The sequence below is a fragment of the Myotis daubentonii genome, chromosome 1 (assembly GCF_963259705.1).
Source record: "Myotis daubentonii chromosome 1, mMyoDau2.1, whole genome shotgun sequence".
Lineage (NCBI taxonomy): Eukaryota > Metazoa > Chordata > Mammalia > Chiroptera > Vespertilionidae > Myotis > Myotis daubentonii.
Genome location: NC_081840.1, coordinates 119,639,545 through 119,664,997, shown reverse-complemented (window position 1 = coordinate 119,664,997; position 25,453 = coordinate 119,639,545). Strand labels below are relative to the sequence as shown.

The following is a 25,453-nucleotide window of genomic DNA, read 5'->3' as shown; positions in this document are numbered from 1 at the left end:
AGGATACCTTTCAGCATTTCATATAATATTGGTTTGGTGGTGATGAACTCCTTTAGCTTTTCCTTATCTGTGAAGCTCTTTATCTGACCTTCAGTTCTGAATGATAGCTTTGCTGGATAAAGTAATCTTGGCTGTAGGTTCTTGGTATTCATCACTTTGAATATTTCTTGCCATTCCCTTCTGGCCTGTAAAGTTTCTGTTGAGAAATCAGCTGACAGCCGTATGGGTATTCCCTTGTAGGTAACTGAGTTTCTTTCTCTTGCTGCTTTTAAGATTCTCTCTTTGTCTTTTGCTCTTGGCATTTTAATTATGATGTGTCTTGGTGTGGTCCTCTTTGGATTCCTTTTGTTTGGGGTTCTCTGCGCTTCCTGGACCTGTAAGTCTATTTCTTTCACCAGGTGGGGGAAGTTTCCTGTCATTATTTCTTCAAATAGGTTTTCAATATCTTGCTCTCTCTCATCTTCTGGCACCCCTATAATTCTGATGTTGTTACGCTTGAAGCTGTCCCAGAGGCACCTTACACTATCTTCATATTTTCGGATTCTTTTTTCATTTTGCTTTTCTGGTTGGGTGTTTTTTGCTTCTTCGCATTTCAAATCTTTGCCTTGATTCTTGCGCTCCTCTGGTCTGCTGTTGGGAGTCTGTATAGTATTCGTTATTTCAGTCCGTGTATGCTTAATTTCTAGTTGGTTCTTTATCATAACATCGAGGGTCTCATTAGATTTCTTGAGGATCTCACTACATTTATCGGCGGCTTCTAGACAGTTCTTAAGAGACCTTAAAAGTGTGGTTCTGAACTCAATATCCTTCATTGACAGTTTTGTCCTGTTTCTTTGTCTCCGCATTTTTTTATGCTTTCTTGGTACACCCCCTAGTGGTCTTTGTGCACAGTCTTGTTGTAGTTAAGCCTTGATTGTTGTCGGCAATAGTGGGGGTGATTTGACCTCCAGGCTAACTGGCTATGAGAGTCCAGGAATCACTTCTGAAATAAAAACTGTTTCATAATTTAAAACTGTTAAAAAAGGGGGGGGGGGGCAGGGAGTCAACTAAAGCTGGTTCAATTGAAGAAATAGTGAAGAAGGCCTAGGAAACTCATGTTTTAAATTATGAAAAAAGCCCAGCCAGCTTGGCTTAGTGGTTGAGAATCAACCTATGAACCAGGAGGTCATGATCCCATTCCTGGTCAGAGCACATACCTGGGTTGCGAGCTCAAACCCCAGTGTGGGGCATGCAGGAGGCAGCCCATCAATGATTCTCTCTCATCACTGAAGTTTCTCTCTCTCTATCCTTCCTCCCTTTCTCTCTGATATCAATAAAAAATATATTTAAAAAGTAAAATATGAAAAAAAGTTTTAGGAAATATATTCATTACATGAGTCCATCATGTGCTCTATAAGAAAAAATGTCCTTTTTCTTTAATTGTAAAAGTGATTAAAAACAAACCCACACCAGTATAATTCTATAATTTAGAGATAATAGCTGGTGATGTTTTGGTCAAGTAATTTCCTTTTTCTTATGAATGTGTTATGTAAGTTGAGATCATTAATGTAGTTTTGATTCCTAGCTTTTAAAACCTTTTATTCACTGAACATTATTCTGTCATTAAAAATTCTTGAAGCATGACTTTTGTTACATATTATTCTATTATATGGACAATTCCTAATTTCTTAACTTTTCTTACTATTGGACATTGAATTCTAATTCCAAATTTTCAGTATTATGCTTTGTGATATACATCTTTGCTCATACAAATGTCTATGTCTACTTGCCCCAATTTTTTATTTTTGTAGAACTCAGTAATTATATTATTGGGGGTATGTGTTGTTTCTTTTTTAAATTTATTTCAGAGAGAGAGAGGAAAGGAGAGGGAGAAAGAAACATCAATTGGTTGCCTTTCCTACGTGACTGTACTGACTGGGATTGAACTCATGACCTGGGTATGTGCTCTGACTGGGAATTGAGCCTGCCACTCTTCCGTGCATGGGCTGACAGTCCAACAGCCAGGGCAGAACTCACTAATTAAAGGGCCAAAAGGAATTAGTATTTTAATGCCTTTCATTTGGCCAAAGTGGTTAATAAAAACTGTCCAAAATGATCCTCTCAATATACTTTCACCTGCACTAAATACTAAATCACAAGTAAACAAGAAATAATTTGTGCATGGATAGGGAAAATTGTTTTTGTCAAATAAATGCAAATTAAAGTTCCATCAGGCTTCATTGAGAATACTGAATACAGTATTTTGAATCATTGTCATTTGGCTCCTGCCCCTCACACTCTATGGACATTATTCTTACTAGATCAGCATATGGGATAGCCTATTTTTAGGCCTATCACTTTCCATCTTTTCTGTGTAACATTTTACTGTTGGCCATCCCCATTGTTCTTGATAGTATTTATATTTCAAACTAGAGGCCCAGTGCACAACATTCATGCACTGGGTGGGGGGGGGTCCCTCAGCCCAGCCTGTGCCCTCTCGCTCCCCTAAGTGGGCCTGAGCCCGCAATTGGATATCCCCTGAAGGTTCCTTAGGGCTGTTGTGGAGGCAGGAGAGGCTCCCGCCACCACCACTGCACTCACCAGCCATGAGCCTGGCTTCTGGCTGAACGGCACTCCCCCTGTGTGAACGCACTGACCACCAGGGGGCAGCTCCTGCACTGAACATCTGCCCCCTGGTGGTCAGTGCGCATCATAGTGACCTGTTGTTCTGCTGTTCGGTCGATTTGCACATTAGGGTTTTATTATATAGGATAGTTCCTATATTTGTATAGTTCAAAATTCAAAGTCTCCCAAGATATCTTAGTTTTCTCTCTATGTATCCTTTCACAGATATTTAATTAAAGCAATTATGTACAAGTATACACATATACACTCTCATGTATATCATACCTATGTACATAAATGGCAACACATAATTCAAAGTATATAACTTTTTCACCTCCTATATTGTGGACATTTTACCATAATAGTACATAAAGAAATTCCTCACTAATTTCTATAGCTATATAATGTACCAGAAGTTACTTGATTAGTCCCTATTTATGGACATTTGAGTTGTTTTCAGTATTTTGCCATTATAAATAATATTTCAAGGAATAAGCTGAACATTCACAATTCTAAAAATAGGATTGCTAAGTTAAAGAGCATGTGCATTTATAACTTTGGTATATATAGAGACAAACTGCTGCCTGCAGAGATTGACTAATTTACCTTTTTGCTAGTAATTCATGAGAATGACTTTCCAAATTCGTAGGAGTGCTGTATCAGGGAAATTAGCCTTTTTCCTGTGATGAGTTCCACATATTCCTTTCTCAAATTGTCATTTGTGGTTTTTTTAAATTAATTTATTGGGATGATATTGGTTAATAAGATTATATGGGTTTCAAATGGTCATTATAATACATCATCTGTATATTGCATTGTGTGCGCACCACCCAAAATTTAGTCTCCTCCTGCAACCATCTATTTGAACCCTCTACCCACTCTAGTAACTACCATGTGTTCTTGAGCTTTTGTTTTGTTCATTCATTTGTTGCTTTCTATTTTATATCCTACAGATGAGTGAAATCATGACTCTTGGCCTTTTCCGTCCAACTTATTTCAATGAGCATGATACTCAAGATCTATCCAGGGAGCCTTGGCCAGTGTGGCTCAGTTTGTTGGGTGTCATCCCATATAACAAAAGGTTACTGGTTCCATTCCCAGTCAGGGCACAAGCCCAAATTGCAGGCTGGATCCCTGGTGGGGGGTGCACAGGAGGCAGCTGGTCAATGTTCTGGTCTCACATCAATGTTTTTCTTTCTCTTCCTCTCCCTTCCTCTCTAAAAATCAATATACACACACATACACACACAAAAGATACATCCATATTGACACAAATGGCAATATTTCATCTTTTCTTATGACTGAGTTCATTGTATATATGTAACACATCTTCTTTATCCAATCATCCATCAAAGGACACCTGGGTTGTTTCTATGTCTTGGCCATTGTGAATAATACAATGAATATAGGGGTACTGGTATATTTACAAATTTTCATTTTTTGAGTAGATACCATGAAGAGAGATTGCTGGGTCATATAGCTCTATTCTTATTTTTTTTTGAGGAACCTCCATCCTGTTTTCCATAATGGTTGTACTAATTTACGTTCCCACCAGCAGTGTACGAGGGTTCCTTTTTCTCTACATCCTCTCCAACAACTGCTATTTTTTTTCAGTCCTTTGATTGTTTATGTTTGATAGGTACCAAATGAAACTTTTTTTTAATATACTGGACTACATTCTTTTTGTTAGTAGCTTCTGGGTCTTCCATCATAGTGAGAAAGACCTTCACTAATCTAAGACTATAAAATAATTCTCCAAGGTTATTTTAGGTATATTTTATAGTTTAATTTTTCACATGTAAAGCTTTGATCCAGTGGGACTTTGTCCTGATGTAAAGTGTGAGCTGTGTCCCAACATTACGGAATAACACACCTGCTTGCTGAAACTCTCCATCCTTGACTTCTAGGAACTATTCTTGATTTTTAATATATAATGACTTTTCTCATTACTGACATTTATTCTCTTCAACTCATGAAATGTTAAATATTGATGCACAGAATTACAGTATCTTATGCATAAATATTTACCTGTTTATAGAGGCTAGCATTCCAGGACTGACATGCTGACACTGAGGAGTTTTTGCCAGTGGAAAGATAACTGAGGATGGAGTTGTTGGATTTCTGTCCATATTTGGAAGAATATCCTCTTCTTGACTGTACTGGAAATTTGGCAACTAGAATACAAATATTCATTATCAGCAGGCACTCCTAATAATAAAATTCTTCATCACAAAATGTTTTTGGAGGGCTTTGTTTTTTCTGCCTTATAATTTCCTGAGATAATGAAAAATATTAGTAGGCAAAGAAGAGAGCCTTGTCCTCTAAAAAACTTGGTTGTGTAAAATGAAGACAATGATACCTGTTTCTAAAAGTTGTATAGACCAGGGGTCAGCAAATGTGTTCTGTAGAGTCAGATAAGTAATTTTCTCTCTGTGGTCCATACAGTCTCTGTCACAACTACACGATTATGCTGGTTGTAGCTTGAGGCAGCCACAGCCAACATGTAAACAATGTTCCTGTCTGTGCTCCAATAAAATTTTGTTAACAAAAAAAGGTGGTATGTTAGATTTGGCCCATGGGCCATAGTTTGCTGACCTCTGTGTAGACAGAACAAAATAAAACTGATTCATTTACTGAATAGTATCAAGTAGTATTAAACCTTTTGTGTATACAGTTATATATCCAATAAATAATTCAATCCTAAAGATTTTACCTACCTTTATATTAAACCCATACAAAAAGTGGACTTATGCCACAGAAAATGAACTACTTTACTGTTTTCTATTTGTATTTTATTACCTTTAGTTTTAAATTGTTGAGACTATTACATTTTGGCCAAAACATATATAGAACCTGAAATGATGGTGGAATAAGATAATGGGTACAGCCCCAAAGGACCACACTGTTGTGCAGAGAACATAGTAAGAACCTCAGATGGCTCCCTTAAAATACCTACCTTTATAACCTTTATAGATAAAAGGGGGCCCAGATAATGGTGTTACTAAATTATTAAAGCATTATGTAGCCTTTAAAAATTGAAGATCATTTAACAATATTAAAAAATGAGTATATGGGCCTGGCTGGCGAGGCTCAGTAGTTGAGCGACGACCTATGAGCCAGGAGGTTGCGGCTTGATTCCAAGTTGATTGTGGGCTCCATCCCCAGTGTGGGGTGTGCAGGAGGCAGCTGATCATTGATTCTCTCTCATCATTGATGTTTCTCTCTCTCTCTCTCTCCCTCTCTCCCTTCCTCTCTAAAAATCAATAAAAACATGAGTAGATGAAAAAAGTACCCTTACGTCTAGCTCACCAAAACTCAATTTTTACACTTAATAGTTCAGCTGTCTAGATCCATCTATCTTCGTACTACTTTAATCTTAATATCTTTAACAGTTTCAAATTTGTACTTAATATTTGTACTGTATTTCACTATGTTTATGAAGAATATTCTTAGTTGATATATGGATTCATTGTAGGGTGTATTTCTTTCTGTATAAAAATAAACCTGCAATGATTATTATCTTTGTGAAGATTTTTGGCATCATTTCATTTTTTTTATGATAAACTCCCATGAGTAGAATTAATCTTTATGGCTCTCATATGTTGAATCATTCCAAAGGTATGATTCAACTCTGCATCCACTGATGCATGACTGTATCAACATCCCCAATGCTTTTTGTTAGTGGATATTTTAACTTATTTTTAAAATATTCTGTAATTTAGAAGGTATACTTACATAGTAACATTAAAATGAGTTTTTTATATCATATTATTGGCTTTGTTTTATTTGTTGCAAATATTTTATCCTAATCATGAAGTTTTTAGTTATGTGATTTTTGATACTACAAAAATTCTTTGACATTCAAACCTGTCAATCTTGTGCTGTCACTGATTTTACTTTATAGTAATTTACTGTACAGTGAGTAATAATCTTTTTTTTTTTTTATTGCTTAAAGTATTACAAAGGGAGTAATAATCTTTTATCACTCTCAAAAAAAAGTTTGTCTCATTGTATATGAAATTTTAAATATATACATTTGGCATATTTCTGGGTGTTCTTTTTGGTTCTACAAATGTTACCTTGGAACCGCACTGAAGGGTAGACTCTATACAATGAGAATGGCCTGTACTGGCTCATGTCTGCAAAGACTATCAATCCTTCACCTAAACATTAGGGATGAGCACTAACCATATATAACAGTAAGATAAAAATCAACATAAAGAAAACAATAAAAAAAAGAAAAAACAATATCATGCATTTAAGACTCTTACCAGCACTCTTTGTTTCTTAAAAGGTGTTGTGCTAAAAAAATCATCATGGTCATCTTTTGGCAACTGGTCCAGAAAATCCCTCATCTGCTTCTTCCTTTTAAGAGTTCCCACTTTGGCAGTTATCTTAATAGTTTGCTTCTTATCTGAATCATCTCTCTTGCCTTAAGAGTCAGCAAAACATATTGGTAAGAACCTGGTCATTAGAATAACTGCTCTAGAGTTAACAAACTTGACAAAATCTAAACTGTGTATTCTTATTAAGTAAATTCAGCCTCTATTATATACAGGTTTTTTCTGTAACAAGGGATCCTTTCTACACTGGGATCTGTGCGATATCCTTAGCCCGCAAGACACTCCTTAAGAACATACATGTAAGATTGGGCAGGGTTTGGTTAAAAAAGTCTTAATCTTGTGAGAAAGGTTATCTCCCGTACTCCTCTTACTGATACCTAATTTATTGATTTTGCTAAAATATAAAGCACATTTAATTATGACAGGGATACTGGACACACCCCAAAGTTTAGAATAGGACTTCTCTACAATAAACCTTGGGCAGAAGAGTGCACTCCTGGAAGCCATGAAAACGAAATTTATTCTGATAATGAAAACCTGCCTTGGGGCCCTGGCTGGTCTGACTCAGTGGATAGAGCGTCAGCCTGTAGACTCAAGGGTCCCGGGTTCAATTCCAGTCAAGGGCATGTACCTTGGTTGCGGGCACATCCCCAGTGGGGGATGTGCAGGAGGCAGCTGATCAATGTTTCTCTCTCATCGATGTTTCTAACTCTCTATCCCTCTCCCTTCCTCTCTGTAAAAAAAAAAAAATCAATAAAATATATTTTTAAAAAAACACAAAAAACAAAAAACCTGCCTTGGGGACCCTACCCAAGTGGCCTGAAATTAAATTAGACCCTTAGAATAATCCAAATACAGATAATCTTTGCAATTCTTTCTAGTTTTAAAGTTTTAAGAAAACATCTACAGCACTGGCCGGTTTGGCTCAGTGGTTGGAGCATCGGCCAATGGACTGAAGGGTCTTGGATTCCATTTCTGGTCAAGGGTACATATCTCCACTGCAGCAGGTTCAATCCCCTGCCCAGGTCGGGGCCCAGGTTAGAGGCAACGCATTGATGTTTCTCTCTCCACCCTTCCTTCCTCCCTTCCACTCTCTAAAAATCAAAACAATAAAAAAAATCTATAAGACACTTGGATATCCTATATAATAAAAGAGTAATATGCAAATTGACCATCACTCCAACACACAAAATAGCCAACCGTACGTGGATATAAGATGGCCTGCAGGAGAGGGCAGTTGGGGGGGACCAGGTCTGCAGGGGAGGGCAGTTAGGGGGGACCAGGTCTGCAGGGGAGGGCAGTTAGGGGGGACCAGGTCTGCAGAGGAGGGCAGTTGGGGGGAACCAGGTCTGCAGGGGAGGGCAGTTGGGGGGGACCAGGTCTGCAGGGGAGGGCAGTTAGGGGGGACCAGGTCTGCAGAGGAGGGCAGTTGGGGGGAACCAGGTCTGCAGGGGAGGGCAGTTAGGGGCAATTGGGCCGGCAGGGGAGCAGTTAGGCGTCGATTATGGCAAGCAGAAGCGGTTAGGGGCAATCAGGCAGGCAGGCAGATGTCCAACTGCCCGTTTAGGCCAGATCCCAATCGGACCTAAATGGGCAGTCAGACATCCCTTGAGGGGTCCCAGATTGGAGAGGGTGCAGGCTTGGCTTAGGAACACACACACACACACACACACACACACACACACACACACACCCTGTGCACAAATTTCGTACACCGGGCCTCTAGTATGTATATATATATAAAATACATCTAGTGAGTTATTATAAGTTGATACAGAAAAATAGGAAAAAACTATTTACTACAAAGTTTACCATTCTTTTGGCCTTTGGGACTGATTGGCTTTTTCTTAGTGACATGTTTCTGGAATCCATTTCCTTTGGGATCTTCCACGTATTTTCTCTGACATTCTTCAGCAGATCTAGAACCTACAGCCATAGCAACATCTGACCAGAAACCAGGTTTGTGCTTGGGAAGAGATGCAAAAGCACTATGGAAGACCAAATCCAGTTAAAGAATAAGAAAAAAACAAAACAAAACCTGAATGCATACCACTAAATCAATCAGATTTACTGAGCTAAAGGAATTTTACCAAAATCATTCTTCTTAACTATTTGGAAAGAAGATACACCCTATACTCAATAACTTACTCTACTGCTTAAAAATATGATGACATAATTTAACATCTAGTAGATGCATTGTTTTAATCTGAAAAATTATCTCCAATCTCAAGGTATTTCTTCCCAAGTCCAACAAATCAGTGATTTGATTTTGGGGGGTGGGGGCTCTAACATGACTAACTTTTCTATGTTGTTGCTCAAATATTCCTGGTACTAAATATATTGAAAGATGAGCTCTGAGTTCATATACATTCCAGGTTATGTGTTATGCTTGGCTTACTTTCATTATAGTATTACAGTTTATAGAACAGACTATCCTATCTAATAAAAGACAAAAAGGGTAATTAACTGTACCTCTGATATGCTTCCCATTGGCTAATCAGTGAGATATGTAAATTAACTGCCAACTAAGATGGTGGTTAACTGCCAACAAAGATGGCAGCTAATTTGCATACTGCAGGCAGGGTAGGACAGCACAAGCCGCCATCCAGGCCCCCATGTGCGACCTGGGGGTGGGAGGTTAGGCAAAGCAATAGCTGATCTCCTTGCCGGAGCCCTCGCCCACCCACCGGAGACACAGGGCCCACTCCCGTGTGTGACCCAGGGGCAGGTGGGGGCTGGGGTGAAGGCAAGCGGTGCCGATCACCTCGCCCAAGCCCTCGCAGCCCACTGGAGACATGGGGCCCACTCCCGTGTGCGATCTGGGGGTGGGAGGGGGCTGGGGCGAAGGCAAGCAGTGTCCATCCCCTCGCCCGAGCCCTGGCCCGCCCACTGGAGACAGATCCCAATGCGACCCGGGGGCGGGCGGGGGCTGGGGAGAAGGCAAGCGGTGTCCATCCCCTCGCCCAAGCCCTGGCCCACCCACCGGAGACAGGGGCCCCACTCCTGGGCGCCCCTTCCTGATCGAAGCAGAGCTCAAGGAATCTGCGAGTGTCCTACCAGCCTTCCAAAGTGTAATAATAAAGTGCATTTCCGGTGAGAAGCCCGGGCCGGGGTTGCGAGCAGACACGGACAGGCACGGGGCCCTCCAAGGGCTGCTGGCTTCAGGCCCAGGCTGCGCGGCCAGGCCTCCAGCCTGGCTCCCGCCTGGGGTCAGCGCCGGCGCCAAGCACAGGCGGAGGCCAGAGGAAGAACCCCCATCCCTTAGCCGGACAGACCTCGGGCCCTGGAGGGAAGGAGGCCGTAAGGGCCAGGAGAGCCTGAGAAGAGGGAAATCCCAGGAGGAGGCACCTGGAAAGTGCAGTGAATTGCAGGAGAGGGTGGAACAGCCACACACTGGCAAACCCTGCCCGTCCCGGGTCAGTGACGCGGGCCCCAAGTGCTCCTGGGCTATGCCTTGCATCGCGGGGGTTATGCTGCCCATGGGCCGGGCAAGCAAGGGCCACCCCAACCTGTGAAGTTTCACACAATGGTGGGGAGGCCACGTTCGGGTGGGTTTGTCAGGCCCAGGGAAGGCGCCTTCGCTCTCTGCGCCAAGACGGTGGCCAAGGGGCCCTCTGGAGACATGTGGTGACTGAACCCAAGCCAGGCCGGAGTCCTGCTTGCACTGAGAGGCAAGTAACTGGGTACCACGCCCCAAATGCATGGGGAGCACCAGTGGCCTCATCTTTCCTGCCCTGGAAGGTGGGAGGCCTGGCGGGATTCACAGGTAAAATGCAGACACTGATGGGTCCCAGACCCCTTTTCTTTGCACACACCCCCTCCCCCCTCCATCGTTCTGTGAGGCTAAGGTTACTGAGCCCAGATCCAAGGACTGCAAAGGGAACAATTCTCCCAGTGAGAACATGCAGGCAGGCGCCTCCTGCCAAGGAGGCCAAGTTTGACAAACAGCGCCTTTCTCCAGAAACAAGCAAAGGACAAAATGACAAAAACACAACATGCCCACCCTCTTGAGAGTGCTACTTCTCTTATTTGAGAGGAAGGTTCCCACTTTCAGAGTTTAGGTATGTGTGGGCCCCACTTGCTCCACTGATTTTCATCCCTGTAGGACAGCATGGACTGGGATATGAGAAAGGAGAAAAAGAAAGAACTGGATGCCGTAACCGGTTTGGCTCAGTGGATAGAGCGTCGGCCTGCGGACTGAGGGGTCCCGGGTTCGATTCCGGTCAAGGGCATGTGCCTGGGTTGCGGGCATATCCCCTGTAGGAGATGTGCAGGAGGCAGCTGATCGATGTTTCTCTCTCATCGATGTTTCTAACTCTCTATCTCTCTCCCTTCCTCTCTGTAAAGAATCAATAAAATATATTAAAAAAAAAAAAAAGAACTGGAGCATTTCCTCTAATGTTCTGAGCTTTAGTAGTCCCCTTTCCTGCTCCAGAACTGGAGGGCTTCTTTTAACTCTGTCATGCCCTCGTGCTCACTTCCAGTTTAGTCAGCCTTGAGTTTAGCTTGGGTGATATCAGAGGAAAAACTAGAAATTCACAGCCAGTTGGGTAGTACTTAAATTTTAGTCTTCCTGAATTGGTCTGCTACTATTTATCTTTCTAAGTCAACAAAAAGCTGCTATATATATATATAAAAAAAAAGCTGCTGTATACATTGTCTTGTTTTTATAGCTGTGCAGTAGAAGCTAGAATGGAGTATGCTTTCTCCATCTCACTGGGAACAGCAGTTCAAGCATTAAAAAATAGCCTTAGATGATATAAATATACAGCAAAGGTTGAGAACCTTTATTATGAGGAAATGATTGGAGAATACAGCTGGCAATAATAACTGAGGTCAATTATTATATGCTGACAATGTAAGGCAAAAGAATCTATAGAATTTGGAGATTAGTAAGAATGCAATGAAAGTTTCTGATCTGTCAGAACCACAATCATACATTAAGACATATGGAGATGTATACAACAGATTACATATATGAAAAGAATGAAGTTTAAATATAAGGCTACTTCCATAGTTCAGGCAAAAGGCATTAAAAATCTGAAAAAGAGTAGACTCAAGAAAAAGGGTGCAGATGGAAAATGACCCCATGAAAAGATCTATAGCTCCTTGGGAACTAGTTAAAATTTTAAAAAAATCAGTAACGATAAAAAGTTTAAACTTAGCTGACTGAAAGAATTACGTTTTTCAGAAATAGGAATGTGAATGTCAGGCCATGTACAGACAGGGGAAATAAGTCTGGTTTATGATATATTTAGAGATGTAGGTGAGACTTATGTAAAGATTTTCAGTAGGCAAAGGAAAATACAAATCCTATATAATAAAGAGGTAATATACAAATTGACCATCACTCCCACACACAAGTTGGCTGGCAGGAGAGGGCAGTTGTGGGAGATCAGGCCTGCAGGGGAGGGCAGTTGGGAGGGACCAGGCCTGCAGGGGTGGGCAGTTTGGAGCGATGAGGCCTGCATGGGAGGGCAGTTGGGGGTGACCAGGCCTGCAGGTGAGGACAGTTAGTGGCAACCAGGCCAGCAGGGGAGGGCAGTTAGAGGCAATCAGGCTGGCAGAGGAGCAGTTAGGTGTTGATCAGGCTGGCAGGGGAGTGGTTAGGGGGTGATCAGGCTGGCAGGCAGGCCAGTGGTTGGGAGCCAGCAGTCCTGGATTGTGAGAGGAGTCCCAGATTGGAGAGGGTGCAGGCTGGGCTGAGAGACACACACACTCCTCCCCCTCCTTGTGCATGAATTTCGTGCACCGGGCCTCTAGTCTAAATATAAGAATTCAAGACCAAAGATACAGAGTTGGAAGTCCCTGTACATCAAAAGAAGTTAGAACTCTGGAAGGAAAAGATCATTGAGAAGCAAGAAAGCACCCAACCCAAACACTCTGGAGAATAAGAATGAAGATTACCTTCTGTGTCTGAAGAAGAGAAGTTACGTTTAGGCAATTGAAAATGGAAGAGTATAGTGGCACAGAGATGCCTTCAGAAGAACATTTAAAGAAGGCAGATTTGAAAATGAATTCCAAATGTTATAACGTTTGGGGGTGCAAAAAGGAGTGGAACACTGAATTGCTATGTTTCTAAGTTATCCTCTCTTTTTTACCACTCATATCTTCCTTTCTATTAGATAATTCCCATCAGCAAACCACCATACTATGGCAATGAGTCAAATTATAAATTAAGCAAGCAACCAAACACACGTATTCCTTCTCTTCACACTCTATCACCTATGCTTTTCTATTCCCACCATTGCCAAACTTCTTGTGCTATTCCTCTAAGTTGTCTTTATTATCCCATTCACTCTTCATTGTTCAATTATGGCTTGTAATACTACTAGACTACTGATATTGCTTGTCAAGTCCATGTAGCCAAATCCAGTTATCAGCAGCAGTAGTTATGAAATCTAGGAAAAATCACCTAATTTCTGGGGCTATTTTCTTCTCTATAAATGGGGGGGTTGAGGGGAGAGGGAGTCCAGCCAATATGTCTCCGTGGTTGAGTGCCGACCTATGAACCAGGAGGTCACAGTTGGATTCCCGATCAGGGCACGTGCCTGGGTTGTGGCCTTGTTCCACAGTGTGGGGGCGTGCAGGAGGCAGCCAATCAATGATTCTCTCTCATCACTGATATTTCTCTCTCTCTCTCCCTTCCTCTCTGAAATCTATTTTAAAAAAATTTTAAATAAATGGAGGGGGGGGGACCATTAATCTGTGTTTGAAGATTTTATAATGGTGAATTTAATTATAAAATACTAGTAGCCCTGTACATGAATCCATGCGCCAGTAGCTCGCTGTCACCCTCCTGTAGCTTCCCCCACCCCCACCTCATAGCTTGCTGTTCTGTCCCCTCCTGTAGCTCTCCATCTGCTGCCCCGCTCTCCTGTAGCTCCCTCTGCCCCCCTCATAGCTTGCTACCCTGCCCCCTCCTGTAGCTCTCCACAGCCCACTTGTAGCTCACTGCCCCACCCTTCTGCTGATCTGTGATCCAGTAGTTATGCAGTCGGTCATTATGCTTCATGGCATAAAGACCATTTGCATACTACATCTTTATTATATAGGATTTCTTAAAATGTGAGGCTGTGAGAGAGCAGCATTTGTCTATGTTGAAATATATTCTCAGGTTTATTGAAGTATAACTGACAAGTTATATATATTTAGTCTACCCATGATCATTTGATACATACATTGTGATCACCACAAACAAGTAACACATCCACCCCCTCACATAGTTACTTTTCTTCAGTAGATGGGGGGTGGGAAGGGGAGGTGTATGCTTGCAATATTAACACATTGTTTGCGGGTAGTTTTTATCGTGTGCTAACAGGTGGCATGGGCCATTTTTGCTAATTTTTTGCGCAAATGGCAACGTTCAGTAAAATTATAACTTTAGTTTACGTATTTATACGTTACCCGCATTCTACCGCTAGTCTATAAAAAACATATTAATACGTGTCCCACGCTCTACTACATTGGTAGAACGTATAAAAACGTAAAACGTATAAATATGTTTCCCGCATACAATGTATTAAATGGGAATGAAAAGCTCATATGTATACTGTATAAATGGCCACATGTAGATGGCAGTTATCTATATTTTCCCTCCATTCTCTGTATAAATTGTAATTTTCCTTTATGTGTTTTTGGATGACATATTCCATTTTAATGATTATAAACCATTAAATCACTCCCTCATTGGATTCTTCATGTCTTCAACTATTTTGTGGCCACTCAGGATATTTCAGAGTCAAATCTAACTACTTACCAATGAAGCTTCTCCAATTCCTTCTCATTCCATTCTTCATCCAGAATTAAACCAGGTAAACATTCTAAGGAATGCCTCTTCGTTTCACCAGATCCCATTTTGTTAATAATTGGTAACTCATTCCTAATATCAGATTTCTGACGATTTATTTCAGCAGAACATCTAGCTTTCTTTTTTAGGATATGAAATTCAGTTTCACTTTCTTCAGTTTCAGATTCAGAGGTCACTGAGATTTTTCCAGTGATGTTCCTTCTGCTTTTTCTTTGGTGAACTACTCTTTCTTTGGTATTTCTTGTTGTGGTCTTCTTAATATCCCCAGCTTTTATTCTAATTTTCTTTTCCGTTTCACTCTTGTCAGCAGACAAATCTTGGTTTGTTACTTGATTTTTTTCAATTTTCTTCGATGTTGATAACAACTTTGTATTGTTCTTAAAGTCAGAGGTGACCATTTGTTTCTTATTAGAACTAGTTATTTTTATTTTCTGGTTGACAGTGAGTATATCACGTTCAATGCAATCCTTGTTTTCGCTTGTATGACCCACGTCACTCTCATATACATCTTTGAAAGTCTTTCTGGGCTTACTAATTGGACATGTAGTTTCATTTAAGTCTGATTCACTTTCTTTTTGATGCTTTGGCACTATAAAATCTGTTACTGCTTTAACGGCACCAGACGATACATTATACTTCATGCATTTTTGCTCTATCACATTTTTAGATTTAAGTGGTGTTACCAAAACACAGACTTCCTTCTGATTAGTAGCCGCATATTTTCTTTCTTCATTTGAGAAAGGTGATTTCCCTGAGATGATAATATCAATGGATACCTTCGATTCTTCGGTTTGCTCTTTAATTTCATAAGATAAAACCAAAGATCAAAATCTCAAATTAGCTACGAACAAAATTTAAAAAACTGTTTTCACAAATATATTGTTTTCCCACCACAAACTCCACTGTCATATTAATCTTGCTGAAACACCAGTCTGTTTAGATCACCATCCCTTTGATTGTAAACATACTATTTTTTAATACCAACTAGTCCAGGACTTCTCATAGTATACTTAGTGTGCATATAAGCTCCTCTACCTGGCCTTCATTACAGTTCATTCGCTGCATTCATGTCTGAACCACATTCTATGTCTGTAAGACCACTGTTTCTCAAATTTTCTCTACTTGGAAAATTACTTTCACTCATTTACAAACCAAATCACTACCTGTTTCAATCTTACACTCCAACCTACCTGGTCCATAAACTTTGTCCTGATTTCCTCAACTGAATGAAAGCTCTTTCAAATTTCCAGAATATTTTAAAATAATGCCATGTTTGACAATGCACCCTGCATATAATTACACTTGTCTAATCTTTCAACTAGTCTGAAAAGTATACTTAACAACTTTGTTTTCATTTGTGAATTGTCTTCATTTTACTGGAGTTAGTTCAGTCACATATGTAGTAGATGCTAAATAAATATTTGTTGGGCTGCTAAAACCTTACTAGGTATGTAACATATGAAACAGAAGGTATATTAGTTAAGAAGGGAATTAGAAGAACATGTAACTCCATTTGCACAGCCTCATTCTCATTCATCCCTAATGGTAGCCATCAAGGCAATCTTTTGCTGAATCCCCAAAAACTCTATGAATCATCATGGGAAAAGAACCAAAACAAAACTTGAGAGTCTTTATTATACCATATCATTACTTCAAGAAAACAAATTAAATGAGAGAAATTCTCAACTCTAAAACTTAAGAAACCAGAAGCTAAACTATTAGTTTCTAACTTTAAATTATCCAGCTATAATTATAATTATCACGCCAATCATCACAGTGACATACTGCCAACAATCTACACATATTATGTGACATTTAAAAGATGAATGACAAAAATAAAAGAAGCTTCTAAATTATAATTCATGAAATGGTACTAACCAAAAAACAAGAAAGTTTCCACAAGACTTCTCAATGGAATTATATATTTTCACATTATGAGCTGAAGTGTTTTCTTCTAATTCCTTATTATAAATGTGATTCAAATGTTCAATTGGCAATTTAAAAATTTTATGCTCTCTAATTTCGAGCAAAACATTTTTTTGTTAATTTCATTAAATAACCTGAATAAAGATACAGCCTATTCTGGATACTTTTATTTAAGTCATATAAACTTGGTAAGTAGTATTGCTCTTCAGTCTACTTTTTTACACACTTATAAATGTTCTCCACTTTCATTTTTCACTTATAAGCAATAAAATAGAAAAAAATGCTATTAAGCTGATAGATTCAATTAAACATTAAGTTTTAAACTCCCTAATGCATAGAGAAAAGGTTCTAAATATTCAGGTACGCAGGATTTCAATGAAATCATTCTGAAAAATACACACTTATACAAAACTAAATTATGGCCTATTACAATTTAATAAAAAGACTGTCTTTAAACAATACTAGAAGCATATTTAAATAATATATATTTTGTGATTTAAAAATTTAAAGCTACCTAAAGAAAGCAAACCTATAAGTGAATCTATATTTAAAGCAATGAATTATTTCATTTTGTAAATCATCTTCTGTAAAAAGATAACACCAAATATTTAATAAGCATTAAAACAGTTGGTCTATCATTTCAGATTTAGAAATTTATGAAATCACTTTTATTATATTAAAAAATTTCAAATAGTAACTTTCTACTTATCCTATATAATAAAAGGCTAATATGCAAATTGTCCCCTTGACCAGGAGTTCGACTGGGGGCGGGCCCGGCTGGCCAATTTTCCATGTCCCCTCTCCCCAGCCAGCCTGGCCCCGATTGGGGTGGGGCAGCCAGACCCCAACCAGGCACGAATTCATGCACCAGGCCTTTAGTTATAAAATAAAACAATAATAAGGATATATTACCTTGCTCCTGATTTTTAATTATCTTTTTATTTGTTCTTTCACAATTTTTGAGTTTCTTTGAAGATAACTTCTTACATTCACTTTTTCCAATCAATTCCTTAAAAATCAAAAGATAACTTTTTACTGTAACAAGTACTACCTATAAACATGACTACAAGCATTTTACAGTCTGAATCAAGCACACAAATTTCTAGGCACTTACAGAAATTTTATTAGCAGAGGTATTCAAAGCTCAAGCTTTGGAAGCACCATGTGGGTAACCACATTCTCACCTTTTCTTTACCGATTTAATACTATCATTTAAAATGTGCATGTGCGTGCGCGCACACACACACTCACACACACACACTCTCACACACTCTCTCTCTCTCTCTCTCTCTCTCTCTCTCTCTCTCTCTCTCTCTCTCTCTCTCATTCTCTATCTATTTAAACCTTACTCTATAACTAAAACTTTGTTATTCTTGTCTGCACTTTTCCAGTGAGTTACCAGGAAAATAAATATCAGGACATTTACCTACTATGCCTAAACTAATAAAAAGCAAAACTTAACGAAGAGAACTCATGATTTCTCATTTGGTCTCTAATGTTTTCTTTTTCTTTTTTCTTTTTTTTTTAAAATATATTTTATTGATTTCCCACAGAGAGGAAGGGAGAGAGACAGAGAGCCAGAAACACGGATGAGAGAGAAACACCGATCAGCTGCCTCCCGCACATCTCCCACTGGGGATGTGTCTGCAACCCAGGCACATCCCCCCGACCGGAATCGAATCTGGGACCCCTCAGTCCCCAGGCCGATGCTCCATCCACTGAGCCAAACCGGTCTCGGCTAATGTTTTCAATAGTATCACACCACCCCTGTACAGTATACAATAAAAGCTTACCTGATTAGTTAAGTCATATTCTCCCCCATTTTGAACAGTAGTCTTTATTTGGTCATCTGGGAAGCTTATTGGTAGTTTATTTTGAGGATTACTCTGGCAAATGTTTAATTCTACAGCTCCTGGCAATGTACTGTGCTTATTCTTCTTCAGTTCTATGAGTACAAAGATGAAGGTTTAGATAAATGATTATATAAAAGTTAAGCTGCTCATCCCCATTAAGAACTCACTCTGAAAAAGTCTGTCTAATCCAATGTCACAAATATTTGTTAAATTTGGTTATGACATAAAGCAATTTTATTTGGACAGAACCAATCTGCATAGGGCCATATTTTGTTCAAATCACTTTTATTCTAAAGGAAGGAAGGAAGGAAGGAAAGGAGGAAGGAGAAAAGAAAAGAAGTGGACAGCCATAATATTTCTTATTATCTGTTTTGAATCTCCTTTGCCACATCAAAGCAAAGTAGAAACATTAAACCATTTTGTAAATACAAATTCCTGTTCATCCAAACTCTGTACCAACTAAACAAAAAGTGAATAACTCTATTTCCCTTATATTTCTTCATGTATATTGAATTCTTATGTTCCAATTAATTTATGTATACCAATGTATAACTAAATTCATGCTAATTAAAATTTTAAGCAAAACCAAATTTATAGTATACAATATAGGCTTAAGAAACAGCTATTGAGCTAAAATTCTAGATAAGTTAAAAAGGACTTGTAAAACTATAGAAACATTTTTATTATTATTCTAGAAGCTGTATTTGAAAATACATATGGATGGTCCTTCCTCTGAGATTATTACAGTATGGTGAAGAAGGCTATTATAATAGATCACTTATAATATATTCTGGTTAAGTATAACAGACATTAAGTATTTTAATACAATACTATGACATACAGATTATAGCACTACACATGCAAAACCACATTTTAGATAAATCACACACACGATCACATCAACTTAAATTATCACTGATTAGCGCCTTTGCATACCTTTAGTTGTTTAATGTTAGACGTGGTTTTATTTCAGTGGTTTTCCCATAAAAAAAGACAGCACCAACCACCACCACCACTCAAAATAACTTATGTAATATGAGGACACACAATGTCTTAACAGTTTCACAAAACAAAGATTTAATAAATCACACTGGAAAAATGATACACCTAAAAAAAAAAAAATCCACTAATATTTGCTCCTAACCTGAGCTTCACAGCTAACAAAGATCAAGGTCCATGGAAATGCTTTAAAAATTATTTGTTGAATTATTTTCTTATGGACACAGGTAGCATGTAAGATAGTTTACCAAACTTTAGCATTTTACATTTGTATCTTCAAACACTTCACCAGTAACATTCACAATTTAAAAATTTATGAAAAACACTGCTTAAGATCTAAGACTAAAGAAGATTAATAAATGATAAAAGTGAGATATACTTCTATATTAAGAGTAAAAAGTATATAGCAGTTGCTGTAGCCCCAGGGCTCCAGAATACTGAAGATGGTCTAGCAAATGACAATGAGCAATATTTTAAATTTACAGGCAAATAGGATGACTTTTGAAAAAATGAGGAAAGGTTGAGAAGAAACTAGAATAGAGTGACTTTTAGCTAGCTCTGAGCAAGCAGTCATCTACATATTTAATCCATTCCTTTGTACTAGAAAGGATAAGCAAAATTACAAAGGAGGGCCCTATGAACACAGGGAAGTGGGGTGCAGTGGGGAACTTATACTCAATATGGTGCCATGATTTTGGTAGAAGCAATCCTGTAAAACTCTTTGTTATAAGGTCAAGGTAGAATAGACAGAAATTTATACAACAGATTCTAATTAACTTTTATTCATCTGTATTTTCTAGAAAAGGCTGTGAGGCAAATTATAGTTTTGGCAAAGAGGTGACACAGAACAGTTTTGCCAGCTACCTTCTAGTAATGGTCATTCAAAAAACATGCCATTACCCCCATAAAATCAAACTGGTATTGTCTATTAACAAGAATAAAATTTGGTACAAATTAGGCATACAGTATCCAATATAACAAAAGGGTAATATGCAAATTGACCCCAACAGCAGAACGACTGGTAATGACTGGTCACTATGACACACACTGACCACCAGGGGGCAGATGCTTAATGCAGCAGATGCCCCCTGGTGGTCAGTGCGCTCCCACAGGGGGAGCCCTGCTCAGCTACAAAGCAGGCTGCCAGCTGCCAGCACAGCAGTGGTAGGATATTCAACTGCAGCTTAGGCCTGCTCCCCACTGGCAAGTGGACATCCCCCGAGGGCTCCTGGGCTGCCAGAGGGATGTCTGACTGCCAGCAGGTGGACATCCCCCGAGGGGTCCCAGACTGCGAGAGGTCACAGGCCCGGCTGAGGAACGCCCCTGCCCCGAGTGTACAAATTTTTGTGCACTGGGCCTCTAGTTTAATATATAGGTTTGAGGTAGGTTAGCAGCCTAAATACCCTGTGTCTAGGAAACTGAAAGAACAATTATCTTTCATTGATATGCTTATCAGGTTAATTAAAAGGTAACATTTAATGAAGTAAGTTGAATGCTAACTATGAGCTATCTGCTTTATAGTTTTTCTCCAAGTAGTGAAAAATCACAAATTTTAGGACCAGATGAGAACTCAAGACTATATGCACTGTAAACAATTAACAACGTGGGGTTCATGTAAGAATACACCACTGTACCAATAGAGAAGAAAAGAGCAAACATACCCATCTGGTTACAATCAAGGTCATAAATGGTGCTGGTTCTTTGGAGGCCATCTGTTTGGTTTACTCCTGCATCATTTTTCATTGACTTTCCTATGTCGGGCACAAATCTTCTACTTTTCTGTTTTTGTCTGGCCTTTTTCTTTTTCTTTTCACAAGCCCTAAAAACATACATTATTTTCCCTCTAATGTTGGTTCTCAAAAAACTGAAAACAAAAAAATAAGACCCACAAAAAAATGAAACTCTCCTATGACCTAACCTCAACCCTAAATAAAATACTAACTCTAACCCTAACTATAATATACCAACCCTAAGTTTAACTCTAATTCTAACACTGTTCCTAATTTTAAACCTAATCCTAATCCTTACCCTAAAGTTACCCAGAAACCTTACTCTAATTCTAAAACTAACCCTAACAATAAGCCTATAATTCTAAAACTTAACCCTAAACTGAGCTATCACCCTAACCCTAATCCAGGGGTCCTCAAACTTTTTAAACAGGGGGGCCAGTTCACTGTCCCTCAGACTGTTGGAGGGCCGGACTATAGTTTAAAAAAAAACTATGAACAAATTCCTATGCACACAGCGGCGGCAAAAACACCCAGCGGGTTGGATAAATGTTTTCGGCGGGCTGCATGTGGCCCTCAGGCCGTAGATTGAGGACCCCTGCCCTAATCCCAAATATTACATCTAACCTCAAAACTAACCTTAGCCCTACCTTATTTTTAAACTAACCCTAAACCAAAGACTAATCCTAAACGTAACTAACTTTTAGCCCTAACCTTATACCTAATCCTAAAGCTAAGTCTAACCATAATTTTGAACTCAAACCAAACCCTAACTAACCTTTAACACTAACACTACACCAGAAAATAAAAAAAAATTCCCTCAAAGTTCTTCACCATAGTAAAGATTACTTTTAACCTTACATAATTTAAGCCTTCATGGCTTCCATCCCCTTTCCCACAAAAAACTCAAGTACAATATAAAGTTTACTGAAACATAGCCACATTCATTAAGAACTGATGCTGCTTTTCCTCTAGTTGAAGCAGTTGTAGTAGAGCATGTCCATAAAAATACTTACTATCTGGCCCTTTACAGAAAAAATTGTCAATCCCTGTTTTGTGACTAATTAACTTACATCACTCCATCCCTATGAGTTCCTTAAAAGAAAGAATTAACCAAATTCTCCCTTGTTTTCCCCAGTGCCAACAGAGTAACTACAGAGGGAATGAATGAAAGAAAAGAGGACCATGAACTTCAGACTCCTGTTTAACAGCTATTTGACTCTCAAAGGATAGAATAAGGATGACTCCTTGAAATGTCCAAGGTTTTATTTTCCATAAAAAAGAAATTAAAACCACTTCATACTGGTTAAGTATACATTTTTAAAAGCTCACCTAAAATGGATGCATTTTATCAAATGAAAATTATGCCTCAATAAAGTTGTTGTTTTTTAATATAAAAAGTACTTTACCTTAATTGTTCTAGGAAAGTATCAATGTGCTCTTTCCAATTTTCTGGAAAGCCAAACATAAACTTCCTTATGAGATAATATGGATAGCCTATGTAATAACAAACAAACAAAATTATCTAAAAACCTAGAATTTTGAAGACATGTCATTAATTCATTAAAACACACACACACACACACACACACACACACACACACACACACACACACACACATTGTTTACTATGTGCCAGTCAGGCACTGTTGCAGATACAAGGATTCAGCAATTAACAAAACAACCCAAATCCATACCTTCATGGAACTTGCCTTCTAGTGTGAAACAGAAGGCAAACCAACAAGTAAAATATCTTGTTAAATGATTATTAATGCTATGGAGAAAAATTATGCAGTTGAGGGGGAACAGAAATATCAGTGTATTCATGCAGACAGCATCTTTAAAAAGGATAGTTAAGCCCAGCTGGTGTGGCTCAGTGATTGAGCATAGCCCTATGAACCAGGAGGTCATGGCCTATGAACCAGGAGGTGATGGTTCGATTCCCAGTCAGGGTACATGCCTGGGTTGCAGGCTTGATTCCCCTGGATCGTGCAGGAGGCAGCCAATGACTCTTTCTCATCATTGAGAGTTCTATCTCTCTCTCCCTCTCCCTTCCTCTCTGAAATCAATGAAAAAAATATATATTTTAAAAAAGTATAGTCAGAAAAAACTAACGAATTTCAGAGGGATAGCGGGAGTGGGTGGGGAGTAATTAACCGGGGGAACTTATATGCATAGCCCACAGACATAGACAATAGAGTGGTGAAGGCAGTCAATGGGAAAAACAAACAAGGGGATATCTGTAATACTTTCAACAATAAAGATTAAAAAAAAAGGATAGAAATATTCTTCCTGAAATAGCATCGGAAACCTTGAGACTTGAAGTAAGCCACATGGCAATATAAGGTTAAAACATTGGAAGCAGAGAGAACAAAAGGCTGCCTTTGTAGAACAAAGTGACTAGTAAAGTTAAAGTGTAGTGAGGAGAGACTAGTACCAGGAGGATACTCAGATGGGTAACAAAGGTAGTGTGGGAGCATAAGAGATTATAAGGCCTTGGAGTCATTTTACAGACCTAGTCTCTTACTTTGAGTGAGAAAGAAAGCTATGGAAATGCTATGACCAGAGGAGCTGTATAATGTCCTTGGGTTTTAAGTTAAGCTATTGACTTTAATAGGACTGTAATAGCTGCTATTTTGAGAAGAGTCTATAGAAGTATAATGGGAGAAAATGGGAGAAACAAGGAGACCAGTTAGGAGATTACTGCAATCACTCAAAACAAGAGAGAGGTTTGGACCACAATGGTCAGCAGAAGCCTAGGTTCTGAATATATTATGGAGATAATGCCAATAGGACATACTGACACATTAATGTGTGCGGGAAAGAAATCTAGGACTTAAGGATGTCCCCAAGGATTTTAGCTAGCCACTGGAAGCCTGGAAAGAGGGGGGAAGTCTGTAGATTAAGCAGATTTAAGGGAGAAGATCAGGTTTTAGATATACAGTCATGCACTGCATAAGGACATTTTGGTTAACCATGATGGGCTGCGTGTGTATATGAAGGTGGTCCCATTAGATCATAATGGAGTTGAAAAATGTGCATTGCCTAGTGACTTTGTAATTGTGACATCAAAAAACGGGTATCACCTAGTGACAGTGCAGTGTTATGATGTCACAGTGCAATGCATTACTCACAGCTACTAATAAAGAATAAGGATATAACCCTGATGGGTTTGTCTCAGTGGATAGAGTGTCAGCCTGCAGACTGAAGGGTCCCAGGTTCGATTCAGGTCAAGGGCATGGATCTTGGTTGCAGGCACATTCCCAGTAGGGGGTGTGCAGGAGGCAGCTGATCAGTGTTTCTCTCTCATCCATGTTTCTGACTATCCCTCTTCCTTCCTCTCTGTAAAAAAATCAATAAAATATATTTTAAAAAATAAGGATATAAAGATTTTTTATTTTTATTTAATTTTTTTCTTGATTAAGGTATTACATTATGTCTTTATCCTCCCATCCCCCCCCCCCCCCCACCTACCCACTCATAACCTCACGCCCCTGGTGTCTGTGTCCATTGGTTAGGCTTATATGCATGCATACAAGTCCTTTGGTTGATCTCTCCCTTACTCCCATCCTCCCCGACCTTCCCTCTGAGGTTGGACAGTCTGATCGATGCTTCTCTGTCTCTGGATCTGTTTTTGTTCATCAGTTTATACTGTTCATTATAGTCCAGAAATGAGTGGGACCATGTGATATTATGAGAGCATAATGCTCTCCAGTTCCATCCATGCTGTTGCAAATGGTAAGAATTCCTTCTTTTTTACCACAGCGTAGTGTTCCATTGTGTAGATGTACCACAGTTTTCTAATCCACTCATCTGCTGATGGGCACTTAGACTGTTTCCAAATCTTAGCTATAGTGAATTGTGCTGCTATGAAAATAGAGGTGCATATAACCTTTCTGATTGGTGTTTCTAGTTTCTTGGGATATATTCCTAGAAGTGGGATCATTGGGTCAAATGGGAGTTCCATTTTTAGTTTTTTGAGAAAACTCCATACTGTTCTAAAGAGAGATTTTTAAACAGCTGTATAATGTGTTTGTGTTTTAAGGTAAGTTATTCCAAGAGCTGAAAATTAAAAAGTTTAGAGTTGAAGTTACAGTAAGCTATGGTTAATTTATTGAAGAAAAATGTTTTCTTATAAATTTAATGTAGCCTAAGTGTACAGTGTTTATAAAGTTTACAGTAGTGTACAGT

At 39.0% G+C, this 25,453-nt stretch overlaps 1 protein-coding gene across 2 annotated transcripts in view; it reads right to left on the bottom strand.

Annotated features, from left to right (window-relative positions):
- Positions 1–25,453, bottom strand: part of MIS18BP1 (MIS18 binding protein 1) — a 60,365-nt gene that overhangs the window by 8,969 nt on the left and 25,943 nt on the right. For both annotated transcript variants that reach the window (XM_059659070.1, XM_059659081.1), the window contains exons 7-14: positions 22,672–22,759; positions 21,197–21,354; positions 18,477–18,628; positions 17,596–17,692; positions 14,707–15,553; positions 8,760–8,935; positions 6,876–7,036; positions 4,633–4,778 (exon numbers count right to left, since the gene is read on the bottom strand). In XM_059659070.1, the coding sequence (XP_059515053.1) occupies positions 4,633–4,778; positions 6,876–7,036; positions 8,760–8,935; positions 14,707–15,553; positions 17,596–17,692; positions 18,477–18,628; positions 21,197–21,354; positions 22,672–22,759 (1,825 nt within the window). The remainder of the gene's footprint in view (positions 1–4,632; positions 4,779–6,875; positions 7,037–8,759; positions 8,936–14,706; positions 15,554–17,595; positions 17,693–18,476; positions 18,629–21,196; positions 21,355–22,671; positions 22,760–25,453) is intronic.